Here is a 12,165-nt window from a genome sequence, read left to right on the forward strand (position 1 = left end):
AAAGAAGGGAAGAAGGAAAGAAGGAAGGAAGGGAAAAGAAAGAGAGAGAAAGAAAAGCAGGCAGGAAGGAAAGAAGGGAAAAGAAAGAAAGAGAGGGAGAAAGAAAGAAGGAATAAAGGAAGGGAAAAGAAAGAGAGGGAGAAAGAAAGAAAGAAAAGCAGGCAGGAAGGAAGGGAAAAGAAAGGAAAGAAGGAAGGAAGGAAGGGAAAAGAAGGAAGGGAGGGAGGGAAGAGAAAGAAGGAAGGAAGAAAGAAAGAAAGAAAGAAAGAAAGAGAAAGAAAGAGAGAGAAAGAGAGAAAGAAAGAAAAAAGGAAAGAAAAGAAAGAAAGAGAGAAAGAAAAAGAAAGAAAGAGAGAAAGAAGGAAAGGAAGAAAGAAAGAAAGAAAGAAAGAAAGAAAGAAAGAAAGAAAGAAAGAAAGAAAGAAAGAAAGAAAGAAAGAGAGAAAGAAAGACTGAGCTGACCGACCCTAACCCTGGAGAGTTCAGGGCTCCTGGGCAGAAATGCAGTCAAGCCCATTTCATTAAGAGGCCCCTATTTCTCTTGTCTGACCGCAGGCAGTAGCTGGGGGCTGAAGCCTCGGTGTGGGGGGAGCCTTTGGCCACAGCAATAGATACCACAATCAAAGAAGCATTTTCTGCAGCACCATTCATGCATTCTGCTCAGACCTTACAAAGAAAGGGAAGTGATAACAGAAAGCAGAAGCTGGCCAGCTGATTCCAAAGGAGGGCGAGCCTATCCTGGTGTCTGCTTTAGGGAGCTGGCTTCCCACAGCAGGAACCAGAGGAGAGATTACCTGGAGGCAGCGGAGAGAGAGCAGAAGGGGCCTGAGGAATAACAGAATTGAGTGCAGGCTTTTAAACCTGGCCTTGACACCCACAGAGCTGGCTGCCTGCCTGAAGGGAGCTGCCCAAAGCTAGGGGAGTCCTGTGATGGCTTTCTGAAACCCTGGGAAGGGCTCAGCCAGATCCAAGGATGCTTTCACTGTCTAAGGAGCCCAGATGGGAACCAAGCCTTACCGGAGGTGCCAAAGGCGGAGGGGGCGGAGGCACCCCGGTGGGGGGTGGTGGTGGGGGCAAAGGCGGAGGCGGGGGCGGTGGCACTGGCATATGTCACGGCTTGGATGTCCCCTTGTTGATGAACAATTCCAGAAGATCGTCCTCAGTTCTGAAAGACAGAAAAATGGAGACATAGCTTATGAGTGTTTAAGCGTGTACTGGAGAAAGAAGGGGCAGGGGAGAAGACACGTCCCCTGTGAAGCATCTCAGAGGAAATGTCCGTCCTAGGAGGACCAGCCCGGCTAAGGCCAGCTTGGCCCTTCTTCAGCGTGGCCACAGGACCAAATGTGATGACTACCGTCCATGTGGGTGACAAATCATGAGACCAAGGAACAGGAGATCCCAGAAGGGCAGGCAAGTGAGGGGTCCTACAGAACGGAATTGTCCAGATAACAATAACGCATGACAATAAAAACAGCTATCCACGTTTCCATATGTAATCTACATGGCAAGACTACAATTACATAATGATAGCACCTGCTCCCAGGACGTCGGTGAGGATTAAATGAGATAATATACATAGAGTGCTTGTAGACCTCAAAGCACTTACAAATATTGCTATTATTATTATTGTTATGCCTCAAAACTAGAAAAGTGCTTTATCTACATTATTTTATTCAATCTTCACCACAACCCATGAAATAAAACTTGGAAATATTATTATTCCCATTTAACAGATGGGAAATAGTAAAATGGTGAGCTCCTGATTACACAGCAGGTAAGTGACTGAGGCAGGATACAAAGCTGGTTCAAAGCCTTGTCTCATTTGCTGAGAGAGAGAGAGAGAGCACATTCCTGAAAACTCCCTCTTCCTTCCTCATCTCGAATCATTCAGAATTCTTCCCCCATTATCTCTTCCTTCACACCTGTCTCACTTGGCCTTTCTCCTCACCAAGGCAAACTCTTCTACATGTACCCTGATTCCATTTCACCTTCATTTCCAGCGGAATGCCCCTCTATCATCCCCACACTCTTACTAATCTTTAATCACCTTCTACCTCCTGACTCTTTCTGCTACTTAGAAATGCTCTCATGTCTCTCCTTCAGCCTTGTTTGAATTTGTTTGAACCCTCAGAGATGCACCCTTGTTTCACTTGACTAAACTCCTGGAGAACACTGCCCACACTGTGTATGTCTACTTCCTCTCCTGCCTCTCAAACCTCTGCACTCTGGCTCCTGTCTCTGCCTGGACTGCTCTCTCTCCTCATCTCTGCCTCTTAGGATCCTCCTCGGCCCCGCCCAGAGGCCATCTCCTACAGGAAGCCGTTTTTGGGTCTCCCCTCCTCCAAAGAGTACTTTGTATTGATCTTATATCAATTTATTTGTGGTCAGCTTGGATTGCTCTGGAGAATCTAAGCAACTTGAGAGCAGCAGTTGTCTGGATCCCCAGCACGTAACATGGCACCTTGCACATAGTAAGTGTTTAATAAATGCTCAATGAATGAATGAATGAATGAATGAATGAACAAGCGAGGTAAGGGGCATAGGCTCTTCTCTTTGGCCACGCTAGACCATGACAAGGGATATGTCTTAGGTTGCCAATCTGGAATATGCCATTATATTTGGAACATATTATTAGTGCTTTGAGCTCTATGGAATGAAAGAACAATTTGATACAGCATTAGACCACAGAGTACACCCCCAACATGGTTACTCTGTGAAACTGTTGAGTCCACAAACAATCTGCAAGTGTACCCACAGTCAGGGCTAATAATGACAGTGTTCTATCCTCAGAGATGCACCAAAGGAGATCAAAAAGGATGAGAGTCAACCCAGATGGCCAGATCTTTTTCCAACGATCAATCCTTCACAACTATGAGACAGTGTGATATAATGGAAAGTGCTAGACCACACAAGACATTGCACTCACACTGTGGGAGACACAAAAATATGTCAGCTATATTCTATGCCCCTAGAAAAGCTTATAATCAAATCAGGCAAATAAGGAAGGTATGTAAAGCACCTGTAGTACAGGAAAGAGTATGGAAAGGGTTAATTTTCTTTTTGGTTCATTCTTCTCGGCCTCCTTCTCCTCCTCTCTGCCTTGATAACACTGAGCTAGGCCAGGAACTTCTGGTGTGCTGACTTGCTGAAATCCCACCCAATTATTTTTCACATTTCAGTGTTCAAGGCTCTTTTTATATACAGACATTGCTTGATTGCCTTTTATATAAAGTCCTTTGGGGGCAGATCCGGCAATTAAGAAATTCTACGGAGAAGCATTTATTCAAATCTGACAGATCCGAATGGGAAGCACCAGAGAGACACAGGCTGTACCCATTAGCTCCTGGCGGCTTCTCGCCCACAGTATTAAAATGGGAATTTTCTGGAAACATGTTTAAAAATTTGGGAAAAAAAATTCATAATGGAGAGAAAGGGAAGGTTTGGAAAGGCTTTCATTCTCTCTCAACTTATGGTATTTGCAGGATTCAAGACTGTAAGCCTGGGGCTTTCGGCCACTGATACAGATTGATCCTTTTGTAGACCGACTCATGAATTACTCCAGGAAAAAAAATGCCAGCTGGTGGTGCATGGTCTGGTGAGGAGCTTCTCAGCCTGGAGCTCTTAACTGGGGTCTGTGAACTTGGATTTTTTAAATATTCTGATAACTATTTCAATATATTTGGCTTCCTTTGTAATCAATCCTATGTATTTTACTTAACACGCTTTACGTTATTTTGAGAAGGGGAGGCTGTCAAAGGGCTTCATGGCACACAGGTTAAGAACCCCTATTGTAGGTGATGGACAAGGATGATGCTTGGATCAAAGAGACACAAGACTGGTTCTCTTGAAGCTTGCCTAGGTCGGGAGGTTGGGCCAGTGCTTGCATTACTCTGGTAACATCTTCTAGAACCCAAGTCCCCTCCATGGAACCATGAGGTCAGTGGCACAATTACTCAGTGTTTAGCACAAATAAACCTGAAATAGCTTAGAAAAATAAAACCCTTGGACCAAGCACTCCTTTCTCATCTCTGTGCATACTTCCTAGAGGTAGCATGGTACAGCGGAAAGCATATTGGATATGAAGTCAGAGGACCTGGGTTTAAATGCTTTCCCTCTCAGTAACTTACTAGCTATGTTAACCTTGGGTAAGTCATTTAACTTCTATAGGCCCCAGTTTCCTTATCTGAAAAATAAGGAAATTGGACTAGATGGCTTCTGTGGTCTCTTCTAGCCCTGACGCTATAATCCCATGAAGCTTCTCCTGATACCCCCAATTGCTACTAGAACTAGGTGGCAATATGGCGGATGGACTCATGAAGATGTGAGTTCAAATTCCACCTCAAGTTCTAGGTGTATATATCACTTAACCTCTCAGCCTCAGTTTCCTCTTTGGTAAAATGGAGTTAACAAGAGGACTTCTACAAGAGGGGTTGCCATGAGGATAGAATGAGATAAAAAGAGTTTTGCGAATCTTAAAATTCCATATAAATGTTAGCTATTATTATTGTTGGTATTGTCCTACTTCATTTATAAACATGTTGTTTACTCTGAATAGACTGCAAGCTTCCTGAAGGCAGGGGCTGACATTTCTAGCTTTGTGTCTCCAATGTCCACTACCTATTGGGCTGCTTGTTCCACTAACACTTGCTGAATCAGAGGTTTAGAGCTGGGGGGGCCCTTCCACGAGACCAAACAAACCCACTCATTTTACTGATGGTAAAACCTGAGATCCAGGTAGGCAAAGGACTTGTCTAAGATCACCTGGGTACCAAGTGACAGAGTCAGGATTTGAACTCAGGTCTTTGGGCTCCCAATTGAATGCTCTTTCCACCACACCCCACAAGCACTAGAGAGAAAAAGCAGCACTATCACAGACCACCAGTCACAGCCTGATCTCTTCCTAACTGGCCCGAGGTCCTTCATTTTACATCTCCATTGGTTAATTCCTTTACAGAGTAAATATTAACTGTATGTGTCCTGGAGGCAGGGAGAAATAATAACTAACAATAATAGCTTATGTTTAAATACCTAAGGTTTGCAAAGCACTTAACTTGCATTATTACATTTGATCCTCACCACAACTCTATGAGGGAGGTGCTACTATTATTATTCCCATTTTACAGATGGGGAAACTGAGGCTGACAGCAGGGTGAAGCAACCTGTCCAGGGTCACAGAGCTAGCTAATGTCTGAAGCAGGATTTGAATTCAGGTTCTTCCAGCACTAAATTACACGGCCAAATACGACACAAATGACTTTGTCCTTCAGGAACGTAAAATCTGGTTGGGGGAATAAGACAAGTACGTAGTAAGTTTAACAAATTTAAAATTCCATGCTGACTTTTGGGATTCCCTGCGCAATACGAGGTAGAATGCGCCAAGGAGGGAGAAGCTCTAATAATACTCATTCATGTTTATGCTTTGGGGTTTATCATGATGTGATCTGACTGTAATAAGAAAAGTCCGAAGGCCAGTGCATCGAGAAAGTGTGTTGGGTCACTGGAGACAGGCACCACTGACACGAGTGAGTGACGGAACTGAACTGGAGGGAGAGAGGAAGGGAAGGAGGGAGGGAAGGGCGGCAGAAAGGATTCTAGCTTTAGAATCAGAGAAACATGAGTTCAAATCTCAGCTCCACTCCTTACTATCCGTACGACTGTGTCACGGTCCAGCTCTGGACCTCAGTTTCACCATCTATAAAACAGGGATTAGATGAGATCCCTTCCAGCCTCTATTACGAATGCTCTTGTGGCCTGGGCTGCCTTTGGAAAACCGTGGCACTTCTAATTGGGAAGCTGCAATCTGCACCAGTGGAGGAGACAGTGCCTCAGGGAGGTCACAGATCCATGGAAGTAAGGACGTATTTAGGTTTCATACCCCAATCACTCAACAGCCATTCTTTAAGTGCCTACTATGTGCTGGAAATACAAAGGCAAAAACACAGTCCCTGCCTTCAAGCAAGCACATTCTAATGGGCCAGACCACATGCAAACAAGTATGTACAAACAAGATGGTGTCAGGGTGTCCCAAAAGTCTGAGTGCTATTTTAAGTTGAATAAGCACATTTCAATATGCAAAGAATAACACAAAAGAGGCACGGTCTGTGAAACCATGTACCTCTTCCCACTACACAGATCTTACCTTTTTGCCCCTCATATCACTGGAATTTAAAATGGTGGTGCCCATACTCTCCTTGCCTGCTTCCTCTTCCAAATTCATTTCTGCTCTCTTCTATTTTTAAAAAAATGATTGACGCTCTTTTAACTGTTTTCATTTTACAGAAAAGGAAACTGAGGTGAAATCAGAGACATTAAGTGACTTGCCCGGGTCCCATGTGTCTGAGGCAGGACTTAAATCCTGGTCGTCCTGACTTCAAATTCAGCACTAACCCACACTGAGTAATGAGAAGCGGGGTTAAGCAAGGCAGCCCTTAGAGCAAGACTTCTAGCTTGAGGTCTGTAAAATGGGTGTGAGGGTGTATTTCAATATAAGTGGTTTCCCTTGTAATCATCTGTATTTTATTTTATTCATTTAAAAATATTCTGCTGAGAATGAGTCCATTAGGATTGATCAGACTGACCACCAGAGGCATCCATGAGCCCCCACTGGAGACTGATCAGGTTCTCCTCTTCCGCAGCCTTTAAGCAGAAGGATCCCGGGACCATAGGCTTGGAGTCAGAAGAGACCTTAGGGGTCATCTAGCCCAAGCTCCTCATTTTACAGAAGAAGAAACTGAGGACTCAGGAAGTTAAGTGACTTGCCCAGGGTCACCCAGATAGGGTATTAGAGCCAAAATTTGACCCCCAAACCTCTGACTCCAAAACCAGCATGCATCCCATTGGGCCACACTGCCTCTTACAAGCTGAATGCTCACTCTGGGAGATGTTGTAGAGGGTTTCCCTTCCCAGTCAAGTATGCATTGGGCCATCCAGCCTCTAAAATCCGGAAGGGTCTCTGCCAGCTCTGATGCTACAATTCTGCGCAAAAGGATGAAAAAGAAAGTCGGGGCCAGATCCTGGGGCCTCAGAAGTCGCAAATCCTCACTGGGACCGCGTTGTTCCCTGCACAGAATGTTCTGGGATGGGCTAAGTAAAGCAGCAGGGGCAGCCCTTCACTCCGGGTGGGCTCAGCCGGCTGGGAGAGCTGTCAGCCCTGATGGGGCTTTGGGAGAAGACCCAGGCAGGAGCCCAGAGCCAGAGCTGGGAGGGTCTGAGAGGCTGCCATCCCAGCCAATCCCTTTGTGTTAAGACAGACGTGTATTGACAGCTTTGGTTTCTACATCATTGACATTCCCCAAGGCATCTCTCCTTCTTCCCTTCAGTTGAGATCATATTTGCCAAGTGCCTGGCACACAGAAGGTGCTTAATAAATGCTCGCTCCCTTCCCCTTAGAGAGTCATCCCTTAGACCAAAGAATCAAAAAGAAGGGGGAAAGCTTAGAAAAATTAAACCATACACTGAAAAACTCCTACATTACACGCACAAGCCCCTCCTTTTACAGGTGAAGAAACTGAAGCCACAGAGGTGGCCTAGAGCATACAAGGGGCAGTGCTGGGATTTTTAACATACGTCCTAGAACTCCACTTTCCACTCTCTATTACCTCCCTTACAGGTTAAAATTTTTTATACATGTGTGGATACATGTGTGCATGTGTGTATATATGTACATGTACACCCTTGTGTGTGCACATGGACGCACACATACAGTCTGAGGAAGCAATGGCTATACACCTAAATTTGTATACATACGTGTGTGTGTGTGTGTGTGTGTGTGTATGACAGAGAGAGAGAAGGAGAGAGAGAATGAATATGGGGAAGCAGTGGGTATAAACCTATATTTGTATAATGCATATATGTGTATATAGATGCACACATGTATGCATGCGTATGTATACATATACAACACCTCTATATGCACACATATACATATCTATACATACACACACATATACGAAAGAGACTAGTGAATAAGAGGCCAGAGGGGCGAGGGAACAGGTCTTGGGACTCAGAAGAAATGCGCTCTCTCTGCCCACCGGTGGTAGGTGGTTCTCTCTGCCAGGGGCACTGGGGGTAGGTGTCCGGTTTCGAAGAGATACTCTTGGCAAGTCACTTAACCCCAATTGCCTAAAAATTAAAAAAAATTAAAAACTAAAGAAGAGATACTCTCAGCCAATGGTCTCTGTCTCTGCCAGAGGCCCCTGGCCTCACACAGCAATGCTTCCCTCCACCAGCCCCACTCAAAGACAGATGGAAGACCCCCTATGGGCTAATGATGCCCTCCATGGCTGATGGCACACAAAAGCCCTTCCAGGTGAGGAACGCAGACCTGCCACTGATGCCAAGCTGGCAATGAGCCCGCCCAGCCACCATCTCCCCTCCAGACAATCCGTCCATAACCCGTAGGGAGCCAGACGAGGACTGGACCCAAGTGTGGGCTGAAATACCAGTATGTGGATGACCCTTTGGGTCCTGCCTCAGCTTGAGGAGCCATTTCAGAGGCAAGCCAGTCACTAAATCCTAACGGAAAGCCTCAGTTAGTGGGCACTAAACAGGCTTTACAAATATCAGCAAACAGGCTGCCTCTTGTCCCCGACAGATCTCATCTTTGGCAGGCTCTAAGAACAGATTTGAATAAGAATGGGGAGATGAAGTTCCCAACACAGTCATCCCCCCATCCAGAGCAGGAAGATGCCAGGCCCTGGCTCTCAAACCTGGGGGAAAAACCCCAAAGAATCTGCAGCCTCTGGACTAATCAGGGATGATGAGTGGGGCACCACCACCCAGTTCTCTGAGCGCCGCATACTGCTCTGCACATCTCTACTCACAAGAGCGACTCATCTCCTCCATGGATCAGCCTTTGATTCATCAAAAGATTCCCTGAAGCTGATAAATCATCTCACATAAAGTCCAACGGCCCAAGTAAGTGCACAGGACAAATAAAAAGGGCAGGGCTTTTGAAACAAATGCCAGCACGTTTCTGGAAGCCTCAACGTATAAGTCAAACTAACAACTCAGAAAACAGGCATCTTTGCTCCTGTTTCTCTTATGCTCATGACACTACAGATCTCTGCTTTTGACCATCAGATGTCAATAATCAACAATGAATGAGCACTCACCCTGGGCAGAGGACATACTGCGTGCTGACCTGGGGCTTTTAACCTGCACTATTAACACCCTTTAAAAAGAATCTTACTCTCTATCCAATCCTCCCATTTAAATCTCTTCTGAAATAACCAAAGCATAGATGCTACAATTTTGTTCCATTTGATTCAATTCCATCAATATTTATTAAGAACCTACTGTGTATAAAGTCTCTACCTCTCCAGACTTATTTCATGATGATCCTTTTCACACAAATCTGGCCTATTTGCTGCTCTCTAAATTGGGCATCATTTCCCACCTCTATTCCTTTGCATAGGCTGTGCCCCATGCCTGGAATACACTCTTCTTTACCTCTACCTTGGTCTGCAGTTTCTTTCAAGGCTCGATTTACTCGCTGTTTCTTAAGGAAAAATTTTCCTGGGCTCAATGGTTGGTAATATTCTTTCTTTGATTTATCTTGTACTGACTAATGTTAAGCTTCTTATCTCAGGAATACTGAGGCCCTTTGAGGGCAGATGATGATTTTCATTTTTGTAAGGCTCTGGATTTAGATCCAAGAAGACTTGGGTTCAGATCCCACCTTAGTTACTTAAAGCTGAGGAACCCTGGCTTTCATTCACTGTAAAATGAAGGGGCTGGAGTAGATGGCCTCAGTGTTCTCAATCTAGATTCCATGAGCCTCCAGCACCTAGGAAATAGGTCTTAGACTCAGTAGATGCTTAATCAATAAAGGCCAGTTGAATTGACTGGAATGCACTTGGCATTTGACAACGAAAGGACCTCAAAGTGCTCTGCAAACCTCCAAGGGCCCTATCAATGCCAGCTCTCAGGAACTATATCCAAAGATGCTGCCCCTACTGAGGCTAGATGACGTCTTGCCACCAAGGGGATTCGAGGTCTCTTTGTCCTCGGAGGCTCTTCACCTCTGAGGTTCAGTGATGCCATGAATTCCCGCTGACTTCTCTCATATGGGCCAAGTCGGGGCAGGTAGTTCCTGGAGCAAAATCAGTGTTCTGCCCTGACCCCCTCCTAAGTCAATTATACACTTGAAAGGATTAGGAGAGTCCTTTCACTGTGGATTCAAGACACACAAATGCCTCAACCACAACCTAAAGCAGTGACTGCTGAGTTATACCTCCACCCCAGCTCCTCAGCAGGTCTCCTTTTACATGAAAGAAATACAGAGTCACTGTCAATCCAACTCGCAATGTTTGGGTATCATGTGGTGGGCTGTAAGAGAAGAGAGATCTAGGATCTAAATAAAGTCTGTCCAGCATAGATGATTCTGGTGCATGGGGAGGGGGGGCTCACAAGAGCGAAATGAGAGCATCTCCCCCCTCTTTTGGCCCTCAGCATATAACCATATAATAAAAAGAGCCTATCGTTTTAGTCACATTTCTTCAGCTGGGCCTCTTACACAATGCCAATGTTACTGAAAAGTTTGACCTGAATCCAGTGAGTGTAAACAAATTTACATACTAAGCCCATGAGGGAAAGGAGGCCCGCCCAAGCTGCCTAAGCCTTCTAAGGAGGTCCCCCTCTGTACCAGGATGGAAGCCTCAGCCCTCAGGGCCCTGGAGAAGGACAAAACAGCAAGAGATTTCAAGCTGGCCCAAACACCACCCGTTATATCCTACCCTCCTCTGAAAGCCCAGGAATTCTGGGGCTGCCTCTGTGCATGAGATCCACTCCTCTGCTCACGGCATTTCTCTTTCTCTAGGACTCGGCTCCCCCTTTCTTTCTGCCCAATCTCCTGGTCTCAGGCTCAGCTTTCCTCCAGACTCCGGATGCCAGGCTTCCTGTGCCTGATGGATTCCAGCCTCTTCACCCACTCTATTTACATGTGGATACTATCTCTCATTTCCTGCCGGTACTTAGAACTTCAGCCACCTGTGACTGTCTCTGCGTGCAAACTCCCACCTCCAACAAAGGCTGCCACGCCTCCAGGGCTTCCAAGAAGCTCTTTGAGATCCGCTGCAGCCCAATTTAGGACTGGACCATAGGCTCACAGATTTACAGCTGACCTGGGGGGCCATCTAGTCCAGTCCTGGCCTAAAGTAACTTGCTCAAAATCAAAAGCAGAATTAGAACCCACGTCCTCTTTCCACTGTAAGGCTCTGAATGATAGAACAAATGCAGTAGGTTTTAAAAGCTTGAATCACAGAACGTTAGGAATGGAGGGGAACATAAAGAGTGGAAGGCAGCGTGACATGGCTAGAAGGGTTTAGATCCCCCCCTCTGACACTGAGTGCCTGAGCAGCTTGGAGCCTCAGTTTCCTGAACTATAAAACAAGAGGGTTGGACCAGTTTCTGAGAGCTCACCCTGCGTGCCCAGCCCCAGTGATGCACAGACCATGCGTCTGTCATGTTGAGCTCGGCCCAGCTAAGCACCCAGAGACGTGGCCACAGAGGCCTACCAAAGCTGCTCTGTGGCTGCGACCTGCATCAATGGAGGGCATAAACACCAGGGAAACCACAGAAGCTACATCCTGAAGTGTCCTACAACTGCATAAGCATCTTACACTCGTACTGGTCTTTTCCCTATGTCTTCCTGCCATAAGCAAGCTTATCTGCTTGTTCCATCGTCCTGATCCCTAAAGGATATTTGGAAAGCTCTGATCTCTTTCTGTGGCTAGAGAGTCATGGATGATTAACGTATCAGAAGAGTTAGAAGAGCCTTTAGAGATAAATTAATAATAACATTTATGAGGTACTTAAAGCTTTAAAAGGGAAAATTTGTCTATACAATCTTATCTGCTCCTCACAACAACTCTATAAAGTAGGTGCTATTATTATCCCCATTTTATAGATGAGGAAACTGAGGCACAAAACAGTGACTTTCCCAGGGTCACCCAGCTAGTAAATAACTGAAGCAGAATTTGAACTAAGGTCATCTTGACTCCAACTCTGGCATTCTTTACGTTAAGCCATCTAGTCCCAATCCTTCTAGGGCAGCTGGGTGGCACCACAGTGCTGGGCCTGGAGTCAGGAAGATCTGAGTTCAAATCTGTCCTCAAACACTTGACACTAGCTGTGTGACCCTGGACAAGTCACTAAACCCTTTTC

The 12,165-nt window shown here is 45.6% G+C and overlaps 1 protein-coding gene across 5 annotated transcripts in view; it reads right to left on the reverse strand.

The window, feature by feature from the left end:
- LOC114050585 (WAS/WASL-interacting protein family member 3-like) overlaps positions 1-12,165 on the reverse strand; it is a 72,908-nt gene that overhangs the window by 45,096 nt on the left and 15,647 nt on the right. For all 5 annotated transcript variants that reach the window (XM_027872397.1, XM_027872396.1, XM_027872392.1 and 2 more), the window contains exon 2: positions 1,018-1,165. In XM_027872397.1, the coding sequence (XP_027728198.1) occupies positions 1,018-1,107 (90 nt within the window). In that variant the 5' untranslated portion in view covers positions 1,108-1,165. The remainder of the gene's footprint in view (positions 1-1,017; positions 1,166-12,165) is intronic.

Source organism: Vombatus ursinus, unplaced genomic scaffold, assembly GCF_900497805.2.
Source record: "Vombatus ursinus unplaced genomic scaffold, bare-nosed wombat genome assembly UNPS02014799.1, whole genome shotgun sequence".
Classification (NCBI taxonomy): Eukaryota; Metazoa; Chordata; class Mammalia; order Diprotodontia; family Vombatidae; genus Vombatus; species Vombatus ursinus.